At 40.2% G+C, this 14,385-nt stretch overlaps 1 protein-coding gene across 5 annotated transcripts in view; it reads left to right on the top strand.

The window, feature by feature from the left end:
- The window catches only part of LOC109029639 (acetylcholinesterase), a 135,491-nt gene that overhangs the window by 88,064 nt on the left and 33,042 nt on the right, over positions 1–14,385 (top strand). For all 5 annotated transcript variants that reach the window (XM_019040186.2, XM_019040187.2, XM_019040189.2 and 2 more), the window contains exons 3-5: positions 2,215–2,334; positions 10,082–10,271; positions 11,919–12,166. In XM_019040186.2, coding sequence (XP_018895731.1) covers positions 10,090–10,271; positions 11,919–12,166 — 430 coding nt within the window. In that variant the 5' untranslated portion in view covers positions 2,215–2,334; positions 10,082–10,089. The remainder of the gene's footprint in view (positions 1–2,214; positions 2,335–10,081; positions 10,272–11,918; positions 12,167–14,385) is intronic.

Below are 14,385 nucleotides of genomic sequence, written 5' to 3'. Positions count from 1 at the left end.
ACTAATAGTAGTAAAGGCAACATATACTTGTTAGTTAGTTATTTCATTTATAGACATTCAGCATCCTAGGCTATTAACGTCTTTATAGCACATACACCTTAGTGATGGTATACATACCTTAGTATGATACGAGATACCTTAGTATGGTTCACAGACCGAGAGCCATTCGTTCATTAATGACTATTAACGGTGTCCCATTTGAATCACTAATTGTTTTATAAAGCCATACATTTCTCTCCGTGCTGTTTAGAAAGTTCACTGAGTTTTATTGGCAGCACAAAGAAAATTCTGTGAAATTTTCGGACAGCTTCGTGGAACAATTTCTCTGTAAAACAATTAAATTATGACGGAAATTTTTAAACGTCGCATAGCGCTTGTGATACTTTGGCCGGAAGGTGACGAATTGGACTGCATTTTGCAATTTGGAGCTATAAATTCTAACTCATCTGAAAAAAACTTATGTGCATAGGGAAACTAATAGCACATACGTTGTTTTGAAACTGGGTCGAAATTTATAGTTCTTAATTGCAAAATGTAGTCCAATTGATGACTCATTCCAAACTCAAAAAAAGCTGTTTCCGGAACCGACCCACTCAAAACGATCACTTTTACGCGTGAACGGATCGGTACACTCGTGACGTCAGAGCGTGTGACAAACCTGGTCTCCTTTCCAAAAGGCTGCCAATTTCTCGTGGAAAAATGCATTATAAACGGCCAAATACCAGGTTTAGCATGTGCTGTGACGTCACGAGTGTACCGAGTCCCGCGTAAAAGTGACCGTTTTGACAATACGAATTTTGGGGCGTTTTTAAGTTAATTTTTTGAGAGTATCCGGTCGTTAAAAAACTCTGAAAAAATTCCTGTGACATTAGGATCCTTGGTTCTTCCGATACAAGTAAAAAAAATTGTGCAGCAGGCCGATTGGATACATACAGTGAAAAATAGTAACCGGCTTTTTTTTTGTGGTATCGGAAGTCAGGGCCGGATTTGGGTGGCGGCAAATTTTGCAATTTTTTCAAATGTAGGTATCGAAAAGAAATCGCGACTCAGAAAAAAATTACCAACGAGAAATGGCGACAAAATCTCTCATTTCCTGGGAGTTAAAGTATATTAATTTCTAATTTGTTCGCCTGTCAGAGATAAGAGATAGCACCTTTTATTAGTCTAATTGAGAGAGAAATCAAACACGTAACTTGGGCTGGAGCGGCGCGGCGCAGAGAGCAATGATGACGAGGACTTGAGATGAAAAGGAGAAGCCCTCGGCGCGTCGGCATGAAACATATTAGCGCCTACAAGTCTTTATGAATACTTCATGCATTGCGTCAAACCTAGTGCGGTCAGATGCGGTTGGCGTGAAACGCATAGCGCCTACAAGACTGCATGAATACTTCACGCATTGCGTGAAATACAGTGCACTTGGCACGGTGGCGGAAATTAAAGTTATTAAACCACATTCATGTTTACTCTTTCATAATTTTTTCGTTCATGTCTTACAAATGATATGTCTTGTCCGCTCAGAGATCGGTTTACGGAACTTAACTTTCGCGCAAAGTTCCGTGAAATTTTGCTAGTGTTGACACAGCTTTCACAAAAAATAAGCCCAGCACGAGTAAACGCGTCTTATCAACCCCTCTTTTTCAGGCACATTCACTTGATGGTTCGTAAAGTAACCTGAATGTGTAGTAACATTTTTTGATTGGTATTTCATTGGGTCACATTAACCAAATCTTTGGGTTGCATTGACCAAATCTTTAGGTTGAAAATTTGCAACCTCGTTAAAAATCAGGTGCGGATCGACCAATGATCGCGTCAATGATAGTCCATGCGTTAGCCCCTTGCAAGTTGCAACCTTCAGGCTCTAAGTGACATCAAGAGAAGCAAGAATCTCTAGGTAATCTACGGTTGCGCTGGACTGAACCCAAAAATTTAGTCGATTAAAAAAATCATTTTGATTCATTTCACCGAAGAGGAGTAATGAAAAGTTTAATAATCTCACCATCGATATGTGATTGTCTACAGAAAAACGCACATTAGCTCAAACGGTAAAATTGGTAGAGCTATTTTTGTCAAGGTGTAAGGAAAAACGCATTCTCAGATTTCAAGCGGAAAGTCTCTCTATTGTCGTAACTAACGAGATGCGCTTAGTTTAGTTCATTCTTACAGTATTTACAGATAATACTTCCATGCACTAATTCAGTATTGTTTATTTTGCAGATTTGACTGATTTCAAGTCAAGAATATCACCCAAAACACTGGCAATATGAGGAGATGAACATGGATCTTATTTGAGGTAGTAAAACTTGAAAGCTGGCTGTACTCAACCGATTGCAGTTGGTAAGGATTCACTGATCTTTTCCTCGTCTGTGAATTATTTTTTTTTTTTTTTTTTTTTTTTTTTTTTTTTTTTGCCTGCCCTTATTTAAAGGAAAAGTAGCTTTCACAGGAGTTATAGAGGGAGTTGAAAAATGTCGTTAAATGTATTTTTAATAATCGATAAACAAGGCTAACAACAAGGAAAACACTAATTCTAATAAAATGAGAATCGCTAAAATTTACAAAACTCAAAACTTTTCCTACTTAATTATTTGAACGAACGTCGTTTTGGAGAGTTTGTCACCCTTCTTCTTGAGCGCAGATAGCGTGACGTATATTTAAAGTTCAATTTTGCAAAAGATATACCCCGTATATCTGTTAAACCCCGCGTCGGCCAGGAAAGTTAGATTACATTTTGCAACAATGCAGTACTAACACTGGCTCATCCAGTACGTGTATCCATCAGGGGCGGACTGGTAGTCGAAAAGTTAGGAGGCGACCTAAATGTGGGGGCCCCTCCTGTCGTTCGGGGGCCCCTCTAAGAAGGTCCGGGGGCCCTCCCCCGAAAAATTTTGAAAATTTCACACTTTATAAACGCAATTTTAAGCATTATTGGCGTTGGATTCTATAGTACTTGAACTTCAAAATATCCCATTCTCAGGATTCTTGGGGGTCCCTTCATAACATAAGCTTTAGGCGACCTTTCATGTCTCTTAGAGACAAATTTTCAAGGATTTCGGGGCCTTTTAGTGACTGAGAAGGATAGGAAAATTACAACATTACGGGGGAAAAAAACGATGACTCGAAAAAAATTCGCCGCGGGGGCCCCTTCGGGACCTCCGCGGGTAATTGTTAGGAGGCGATCGCCTCCCCGCCCCCATGGCCAGTCCGCCCCTGGTATCCATTAAATAACCTATCTGTAAAGGGAAAGCGAGGGCAAACGTGTTGTCTCTAAATTGAGCGAGAAGTAATAGTTCCATATTTACACAGTGGTGGACACCTCACCAGTTGTCACAAAAGTCAGCGCACCTTCAATTTTTTGGGTATGCGATACGGTCATCCATCAAGTGCGAATAGTTGTATCTAGGTGTTCGCCCAATCAGACTATGTTCTTAAAAAAGAAACGAACACCTCTGGCTCATCCACAAAGCACCTTAATTTCTTGAGACTTAAAACTTGAAGTCCAAGTTTCTTTATCTTCAAAGTTCCTTTTTGCACAATCTAGTTCATTTATTGTTCCCAGAATAAGGAGAAAGATTCAGGATTGTTGTTGACAGCCCCGATTGATTTATATTGTATCTATAACCAAAACTTTTGCACTTATTAAGCTTTCGGATGGAATGACATGATGAGGTTATTATTTAATTCAGGAAAAATCACATCCTAATTTTAGAGTTATTGTGGAACCTTCACATAAACGATGGAAGTCTTCAAGAGGAATTTTCGCCAAAATTTTATGGGATTTTTGCCATATTATGTTTTGAAATGGACTGATTCTTTTATCAAATAACGACAGAGGCTCAGTATATACCTACAAAGCAGTGGCGTGGCGTGCTTTGCAATGCATCAATTGATCTGCCTTAATAATCGATTCTTTACCATAGTTTTGAATGGAAAAAATCGATGATCGATTATTCATGCCACGCCACTGCTACAAAGGTCGTATGAATTTTTCACAGTTCAGAGAGGTGTTGAAAAAAAAAAGAAACCCACCGACGTACCTACCATTTCACAGTGTCAAAACTGATCACGTCACCATTATTTCCAACTGCCATGCCAGCCTGCGTGTCCAAGCTAGAGTGAGTTTTCAGAGGAAAAAAACAAGGTCAGCGAAAAATTACTCAACCCGTTATTTCTTTTGGGGAAAATGAACAAATAAAAATGGTGCCTAAGCCGCATGCAAAGGTAACATCGAGGTCTGGTTTATGTTTCTTGCAACGAGCTGAGTTTACGGTCCGTTGTAAGGAACAGCATTCGCGTGACCATGCCAATTCTTCCCGGCTGAAACAGAACCGCGCAACTACCACAGAAAATGTACGGAGCCACGCGTGGTTTCGTTCAGCGAGGAAGAACACCGTGCACTTGAAGCCTCACATAAAAGAAAAGGCGAATGCAGGCTTCGAACAAGCGCGATAAAACACGTGAATTCAGCTCTCTTTTCATCTCGGTTTCTGCCCAGCCGGAAAAATTCCATCAGGAGAGTATACTTTTAAGCGTTCCAAGGATTAAGTAGAGTCAACCTCTTTCGAAAAAAAAGTCGTATGCAATGTCTAAGCAATTTAAGATAATAGAAAACGACTATAGAGAAGAAAATCTGTACTACGATCACCTTACTTAATAATCTAATACGTCACTCCGCTGAACCTGACTCCAGTTCTTTCTGAGACATGGAAAGTAATCAAGTGAGATAAAAAGCAAGGCTCATTTTAAAGTTTAGCCAAGCAACAAAACTCGATCGTCCGCAGCTAAAAAAGACTTATGTACTGTGAACTTCTGCTTCCTCCTCCTCTTCTCCTTCTCTTCCTTTTCACTTATCCCCCTTTTTTCTTTATTCTTCTCACTTCTTCTTACTGACCAAAAAATCCACTGCTAGAGGAGTGTCCAGTAAACATTTTGATCAGAAACCGTCCTAATCTGTGAAACCAAACCGAAGTTATGACGGTTGTAATTTGTAGTTGCAAAACGTAGTTATTCGGAAAATACTATTAATAATGTATTCTACTATGTCTGAGGATTTGTGATGTTGATTCTATGCATATTTTCGCTCTACCTCTAAAGAAAAAAAAGTATGCCTAAGTAATCACGACTATTTTGAGATTATAAAGAATTTTACTACCGTGAAATTGCAAAAAGTCATTCAGTTTCGTTTTAAAAAAAATTCTTTCCTAAAAATGTCGTCACCTCGCACTAGGTCCTTTTCAGGGAGTAGTTTTGGAAGACCGGAGATAAATCTAAGATATATTCTTGCGAGAAAAAAACCATGACCAGGCCATCCTCAAAAAAGTAAAATGTGATAGGAGATTTGCAACGTTGCGAACTGAGATAAGTGGAATCTATACTATAAGCTCCAAGACCTCCTAATTTTGCGAAACTGGTAACGCTTAGTTCCAGCGTTCTACCGGGCCGATTTTCATGATTTTTGCGGCTATCGACGGACAATTGTCTCTAGACAAGCCAACTCTTTTCAGATTTTCAAAATATGGCCCAGGTTTTTTTATAATACGTGGTAAAGTTGCGAATTCTCCCATTTAAACAATGTAAATTTATACTTTTTGTCATAGTTCGTTTGAGCGTTCTACCGGGCCGATTTCCATGCTTTTTGCGTAAATCGACAGGTAATTGGCTCTAGATGAGCCCGCTTTAATCAGATTTTGGAAAAAGGACCCAGGTTTTTTTAAAATCACGTTATAAAAGTGACTGAGTTTACAGAATGCTCCGGTACTGCTACCGCTATGCGCGGGAGGATGCGCAGTGGTCGAGGAGGTTGCGCAGTAGCTGTGTAGCCTGCGCATCAGCTCTACACTTATCTACACAAGATTCGCACCTGCGACCTTAAGTCGAGAGGTGGCTGAGTCGTCTAAGACGTCGAATGCGTCCTCTGTGAACTCGGTGCGGGTTCGATCCCCGACTCATGTAATCTAAATTATTACTTGACTTTACCATTGTTCATTGTTTTACTGCAATAATTCATCAAGCAGTCATTCCAAAACGCGTCCTTTTAATTTCAAAGTAATTTTAAGTAAAGTTTAAAATTAAAGTATACCTTATATCGTAATTTTTTAGGGTAAAAATAAAACTAACACTGATAGGAGGGTAAAAATAGGGCCGCGAAGCGGCCCATTGATGGCGCGGAGCGCCTTCAGGGGGTTGGGCCGCGTAGCGGCCAGGGGGCGTAGCCCCCTAATGATAGTCTATTCGTCAGTATACTTTTCCATCGAGTAGATTTCTGTTTGCTAGAGCGGTACTTTTGCGTATGTGCGCGCGTGCTCAGTGCTGAAAGGAACTTTTAGCGCACATTACAATACAACATGCACAAATATCTGCAACATTCGCGATCCTGCATCCTGATTTAAGAAAGCGCTCGAGCTTAATGTATCACTATCATATGCGCTGAGGATATTTCTACACCGCCTTTTTAATGCAAGCATCTGAGATCCACGACAGCAAGCGGGTAATTTGAGTATAAATTCTGGTTGAGGCTGGGACATAATTCTTCGCAAATAGCTTTTCAGTAGTTTCAAAAGCTGCAGCAGCTGTGTTGCTCATATTTATTGACAAAGAGAACAAATAAAACTTTTCGCTGCGATTGTGCGCCGGATGGCGTCGCCTTAAACTACCGTGTTTCTATCAAAAGGAACTATATCCATCTCGAGATGGGCCCTCTCAAGCATGTATTCATATCGATCTCAGGTCCCATGTCACGATAAGGGTGATTTCTTTTTATTTGAATACGTTCAAATAAGATTGAGACGTAAGGGAAAAGCAAGTAAATAAAATCAAAAGGAACTATGTTGTATGTAAATCCTATTCACATACTCCTTTTTGGCACAAGTAATATAGCTACTGTTTCATGCCTACTGAGATGGCATCTCGAGGCCGTTCAGAGTCCATCATTTCGAAACGGCTTTGGTCTCTCGATGGAAAGGGGTTGAATACCAAAACTGCCGTGCTAAGGAAAACGCCGTATGAACTTTCGAGAGTTGCCAAATTTCCTTCGATAAAATGTTTCTTTTTTGAGGAAATTTATGAATATTTTCCCAAGAAATTTTCAAGAGCTTAAGGTAAAGTTGCGAACAAAATTATCAGAAAAATTGGAAGAAAAATATTTATAAATTTTCCTGGAAATTCGTGATTTACGAAAGGAAATTTGGCAACGCCTTAAAGTTCACACGGCGTTTTTTCTTAGCGCGGCAGACTACCAAAAGAGGCATCGCACCTCTCAGGAAATGCATAATCCATTGTGCAAACATTCGGTATTAACTTGAATAAAGATTATTATGGCGAGAGTCGCATAAAGATATGGTTGAAGCGCGTGTTTTTTGCAAGATAAAAATTCAGCGCAGTGTCAGTTTTCCATTGCTATGACATGAGCTTGGAACTTAAATCATAATATACCCGTGAAAATGTCACTGGATTAGTGATACTCGATGGGTACTTATAGTGAGGCACGACGAATTGAGGCATTTGGTGCAGAAAAGGCACTTCTTGGTTGCGGTACATTTTTTAGAATCTCCACTTCTAATTTACATTTTAGGGGGAAACCATTGGGTCAATTTTTTGAAATTTATAGTTTTCAGAATCGTGAAATCAGAAAGAAAATCCAGTAAAATTTTTCGCAGATTCCATGCATTTGCTATAATGTTAGTGGATGAAACTTGGACGAATATCCTGAGACACCGCAATCTTTAAGTAATGCCTTTTCTGCACCCAGCGCTTCTATTGCAGTTGACCATTCAAATGAATTTTCTCCGCAATAACACAGAATTTAGCTATCGATACAAGAGTTATGGAAATGTTTTATTTTTGTTTTAAATGTTTAAAACGTCCAAGAATTTCGAAGCGTACCGAAATATAGCGTTTTAAATCTTCCAGTCGCCAAAGAGCGTATAGTGTGTGGGGGGGGGGGGGAGATTATTTGAAATTTTATTCTACCTTGATCCGGGTACTCATGTCAGAATTCTAATACTTTACGCCTTCTATTGGCACAAAAATAACTAAACATCAATCTATTCATGACTACACTAGAAAGAATTTCCGTCTACATCGAGAGGTCCAATTTCTCTGCCCTACTTAATAAGAACTTCGATTTTTCGGGCATCCTTGAGTGATAAGAACTTTACTGAAAATTTGGCTAGGTGGATTAGGGTCCCTTTTCTGTGAATGTTGTTACGATGGTGAAAGTCACAACGTGTATTCCGATTGCGATGTTTCAAAATGTTTACGTTTTCTTTATTTTTTCAAGAAATGACGATGTACTCATTTTAAAAAAACTAAATCCGTAGGATTCTTCTCTCAGAATGCACGATTTATTAAAAACTCCAAACAATGACACAGACCTAATGTACATAATTTTATTCAAGGCAATGAGGCAAGATTCAAGAAAAATGGTTTTTAATCTAATTTTAGCTCCAAATATGAACATTTTATCTGTTTTTTCTCATCACTCAAGGATGCCCGAAAAAGTTTTTCCGGACAGCCAGAATTATCTGAGGAAAACTGATGAGTAATGGAGAGTATCTAAGGTAGTTCTTTGGCTTCAGAAGCCATTTTCTACCTTCTTTTATAGGCCCAGAACAAACGGGAAAGATTCACAGGTAATATGGGTTAAATTTCGTCATTTTGCCGAGGAATATTTTTTACTCTATATCAGGAAAAGCGAGAAAAATTTTCAGGCGTCATATAGATTTGTGATTTTAGTTGATAAATCCAGAAATAGCGTCCATTTTCCCTAGCATGCAATAGTCTTCCTTTTTAATTAAATTTTTCCTCGAAAAATCCTGTTTTTTTGGAATACATCCATTCCCTGAAAAGTGCTGAAGTGATGAGGAAAAACGGATTCAATCTCGGATTTCACGGAATCAATCTCGGATTCAATTCTAAATATAGGCATCGCTTTTCCTGCTCTCTGACTCATTTTTTATGTAGATCTGTAGCTGTTTTCTGTCCATTGATTTTTCTCGGATGAAATAAATGTGACAAAAAATCTGCGACGTCGCAAATCGAAATTCGTGTTTTGTGACTTTCACCAGCGATAAATGCATTGAACATTGCAGGCCGTTTTAGGCCCAAATGATCGTGTGCTATTTTCGGAAAAATCATCTTGAGCAAGTGCGGCTCGTGATATCAAAACGTTCAAAAGTTGACAATGACCCCCCTCCCATCATCAAAAACGAGTACAAAGTGCAACCATTTTAGGGTCCTAAGGCTTCTATTGAAGTTTGAGGGGCACCACGTCCGTACTCCTTCTACCAAGTTACTTACTCTACTCTGGCCCATCCAGAAATTTTTGTATAGAGTACGTAGAGTGCATACATAGGGTCGTAATAAGAATGGAGGAGCTGGCACCATTTTTAAGCATTTTCCGGTCACCGAATGCCATGACTCCCGTGCGGTATCGGGTCACCATTTCGATACATTTTCGATTGTTTTCGATACACGGGTATCCGACCATCCGATGTAGAGTGAGTGCCTGTATATCGAGAGTATAGACAGGCGTAAGACTCCGAAAATCCATCAGGCCTTCACCGATGCCTCTGCGAATAAACTTAGGGCCCGAAAGGGTAGCTAACCTATGAATTCAAATTATCCAGAACGATTTATTATTACAATTGTAATGGTTCGACACTTGTAATGCACGTATTTGACTTAGATTTGCATAAATTTACTCATTTTTACGGAAGAACGCACATTTACGAACATTCTTAGCCATCTTGGTTTGGATTGGAATCAGAAGATTGACAGTTAAAATTTGTGTGTTATAAGGCCGGCTGCCCTTTTGGGCCCTAAAGCCCTCTATAAAGCGAGCAGTCCATACTCTCGCTATACAGATCCTCTAATCCGATGTAAACAAAGGAGATATGACTTTACGTATTTTACATCGCCATTTTGGATATAAAATGTATCGAAAGAGTGACCTAATCTCGGCGCACACCGGGCTCGGAACTCGTCGTCCAGAGCATGGCCCCCTCCTCACTTCATTAAATTACGACCCTACGTACTCTTAATTTTTGGCGTGATGTTAAGTGTTTGTTTAATTTCTGACCGGCAGGAAGGATTATGATGGGCGGGTTGATGTTAGCAGAGGTATGGCTCGTGACATCGATCCTTGTCGTCCTTTCAGCAGGCAAGTCGCTTTTGCGCCACGCTCGCCACCAACTGGATCCTCCCGCATCCAACATGGACTTCGATCACCTCCCTCTCAGAGCCTCGCCTGAGACTGACCAACTCCGCAACCCAAGGCGAGTAATGATATCATCCTTTTAGTCCTGGATAGACGATCAAATTACGAGCTTTGTGGCGATTAGGCGTCGCACAGCGCCAAAGAGCGCTATAAAAGCGACTTTTTATATATATATATATATATATATATATATATATATATATATATATATATATATATATATATATATACACACGATCAAATTCCGAACCAATTCTGATCAAAGTAGACATGCTGATGACTGGTGGTCACCATCTACCATCAAATTTTGACGGGCCGCACTTTTTTGTTCAAAGTAAGATCAGAACGGAGTGCCACCATTCATCATTTCTTGCCACAGGAAACATTTCTGCCAGGTTTTCATTTATAAATGAAGCAAATTAATGAGTTTGAGACTGATGACTCCCGACACTTTGATGCTACTTTGATCGGAATTGTTTCGGTAATTTGATATTCTATGTAGGGCTTTTCTTGCGAAAAATTCAAACTTAAACACAAACCGATTGCGGTGGACGGTCGGGTCGTAAGACAGTATGTTGGAAGTTTTTAGCTAACGTCCGTTAAAAATTCAGCATAAAGTCGAAAAACTCAATGCAGAGGGAAATAGCTCACTCACAAGCAGAATTTTACCTAAAAGAGATACACTGTTTGGTGCAACACCAGTAACAACCATTCAGGAAGGCAACTGCCGACGCGTTTCAGCCTTATTGGGCCAATCCCCAGTGCAGCGCAGCCTCCTGAATGTCCTACAATCGAGTGTGCTGTTGAGTTGTTCGGCTTTATACTGAATTTTTAACGCACGTTGGCTAAAAACTTCCAACATACTGTCAAACTTAAACCTGCATTTGAGACAAGTTGTCCCCATGTTTTAATGTTAATTCCTTTTCAGGGAAGATTCGCATTTAGTGGCATTCATCTTTGGCGCTGTAGCTCTATGACCTCCTCCCCTCCTCCTCCCTTTTTGGGGGAGGAGGACCTCTTCAAAGTTATTATTTTATGATGAAAGGATACTTGAAGCGCCAAGGATCAAAAGCTGTAATCTCCATTCCATTGTCCAAAAATGAGGCAGCTGTTTTAATGTGTTTAATTTTTTAAGAGGAGTAATTAATAAGACTTCGTACGCAGAATAGTGTCATAATTTTCTAGATAAAATGTAGAAAATTGTTGAGGAAGTAGGCGAACAGAAACGCACCTGCTCTCTTCTTTTAAAAATGTCCCGTGGGTACTCATGGATTTCCCATAGGATTTTTAAAGGAACTCAAGGGGATCCATGGGAACCCACAGAGATCAAATTTTTTGACCACGTGATGGAGATTTGATCCAATGCGCCTAACTTATACCTAATATTCTAAAAAGTTATTCAGAAGTCATTGATTTTCATAGAAATTGACCGCGTTAACCAAGCCACGTCAGCTGTTGCCAAACTTAATTAGGCAATTTAATTTTTTACATGAAAACGGTTGTGCGGATTTGTGTGCAAATACGAGGGCATTTTCTGCATTGTACGAGGCACGTTAATCCGCAGAAATATATCTAAAAAAATTAAATTGCCCAATCGAATTCGGCAATAGCAAGATGTGGCTTCGTTCGCTGTCTAAATTGATGTAATGGAGGATTAGACAATTAAAGGCTTGGGCCGTTTTTAAATTTTCCTTTTTAATTTCAGACATGGGTTTGGATTTCGAGACGGGATCAGCGACGAAGGGCTCAATTTTCGACACTCGGAACACGAAGGAGAGAGGAGCAAGTACAAAGGAGCTGAGGCGGAGGAAGAGATGATGGCGGACGAAGGGGACAATGATCCGCTCGTGGTTCAGACGACGAAAGGCAAAGTTCGAGGCACCACGCTCACCGCAGCAACAGGCAAACAGGTCGATGCCTGGCTCGGCATACCTTACGCACAAAAACCAATCGGTGAGTTGGATCCGGTTGAATTAAAACGAGCAAAGTTTGGTGGAAAACGAGGGGTCTGCTTATTGGAGGGATTGGTCATTATTTCCTGAGGCAAGAGACCCTCCGTTGCTATCTTGGCAATGGAGATGTTGCATGTGTGAGGAATTTGCGATTTGACTGTTGATTCCTATGTGAAAGTTCGCGAGAAACACGATGGTCCCACCGGTTTTCTCTGAAATCAACTCCCAAGCTCAAAAAAAGCTCTCAAGTTGAGGCCAAAATGGAGGGGATATCCCACTCTACCCTGAGAGTCCACCTCTACATCAAGACAAACTCTCCGTGCAAAGATAGGGAGCAAATACATTGACAAGGCTGCCGCTTTATTTGGGGACTCCAAAACTGAAAACACGGCATCACTGCTAATGCATTTACTCCCTATCTTTGCATGGAGAGTTTGTCTTGATGTAGAGGAGAACTCACGGGATAGCGTGGGATATCCCCTCCATTTTGGCCTCAACTTGAGAGCTTATTTTGAGCTTGGGAGTTGATTTCAGAGAAAACCAGTGGCACCATCGTGTTTCTCGCGAACTTTTACACAGGAATCAACAGTCAAATCGCAAATTCCTCACACATGCAACATCTCCATTAAAACGAGCAAAGTTTGGTGGAAAACAAGGGGTCTGCTCCTTGGAGGGATTGGTCATTATTTCCTGAGACAAGAGACCCTCCGTTGCTACTCTGGCAATGGCGCACAGTGGATCGAGTCTATACGAGAGATCAGACTACATTTAGAAACTTCAAACGCTTATATCTCCATTTTTACAAACCTTTTGAGGTTCTAAAGGTAGCAGACTCTTTTATCAGACTCGGTCCGGAATAACTTACTGATGGTTTAGATTCACGATAAAAAACCCGGGGGTCTTTTTTCCCTCACAGCAGTAATTAGCCGGGGACGTAACAGGAAATTTGCACCAGTGGCGAGCATTGGCGGATCCAGCAATTTGGCAACACCGGATTTCCTCCATTCAAACATATGGAAATGTATCGATCCTTGGAGGGGCCAGGTGCTCTGATGAGAATCGATTATTTAGCGTAGATTTCAATGGAGGAAATTCGGCGTTGCAAAATTCCTGGATCCGCCTCTGGTGGCGAGGCGTAAATGATCGATAATCGACAGTTTCCCATTTGAAGCTATGATAAATAATCGATTATTAGGGTGTTCGTTGCGAACACCCTGTTTATAAATCCTTTTCCATAGGTTTAAATGACAGATCAATCGATGTATCTCAAAGCATGCCTATGATTTGCACTGTGTGGGAGAGAGATGGATAAAATTTTCTCATACGGGGCTTTCAGGAAAGTATTTTTAAGAAGAAACCCTGAAAGTAACATATAACGGTTTTGGAGGAGTGGGTGGAAATCCAGATCTGAGGGGCGGAGCTTCAGATTTCTAGGACGCCTACATCTGGCCACGCCACGGCTGTGACTAATTTGCCACTTTACACCAGTTTTTTATGAAAGTAGAACAGGAAATATGATCGAAAGATTTTTTTTGCTCCGAATTGATGTCAGTCTAGATTTAAAAAAAAAAAATCTTTTTACCTACTTCACTATGAAAAAAAAATCGGTTTGAAAAAAATCCGCTTTGAAGACCAAAAAATTGACAACTTCATGCGATATTTCCTCTATTAGAACTTCCGTAAGCAGAAAAAAATTCTCACCATTTGCACAGTCGCGCAAGAGGAATGGATGAGGGAAGGGGTAATGGCAACACGTTTGGAGTCCACACGTCAATCACATTTCAACAACCTTACCATATCTGTAAAGATAGAGATTTTGGGGCCGTTTTAAATCAAATTACGTCATTTTTTCTCCGCGTACGAGCATGGCCAGCACAAGAAATTCATTTTTCAACCTCGCCCTAGCTGCGCGGAGTTGAAAACTGACTCCGTTTTTTAGTCTCATCATAAATATCATAAATTTCGAGTGAGGTAACCAGTGAAAGTTGTTACTCAGTCTATTTAAGAGCTTCATAAGTAATTGTAAGGAAAATTTTACTCCCTTTAGTGCTTTGCCTTATATGCTAAAGGTACAGAGGCAAAGCACTACGATCTATTCTGAGTACTCAGGCAAAAGGCCGTTTTCAGTAAAGGCATGCATGTAGAATTTGGAAGTTATTGCTGGTTATATTTTTTCACTGCTGGATTTTGTTTTTTCCGTTTTTTTCTGGCTCTGTTTGT

The sequence above is a fragment of the Bemisia tabaci genome, chromosome 7 (genome assembly GCF_918797505.1).
Source record: "Bemisia tabaci chromosome 7, PGI_BMITA_v3".
Lineage (NCBI taxonomy): Eukaryota > Metazoa > Arthropoda > Insecta > Hemiptera > Aleyrodidae > Bemisia > Bemisia tabaci.
Note: the sequence above shows the minus strand (reverse complement) of the source record. Positions and strands in the feature narration are given on the sequence as shown.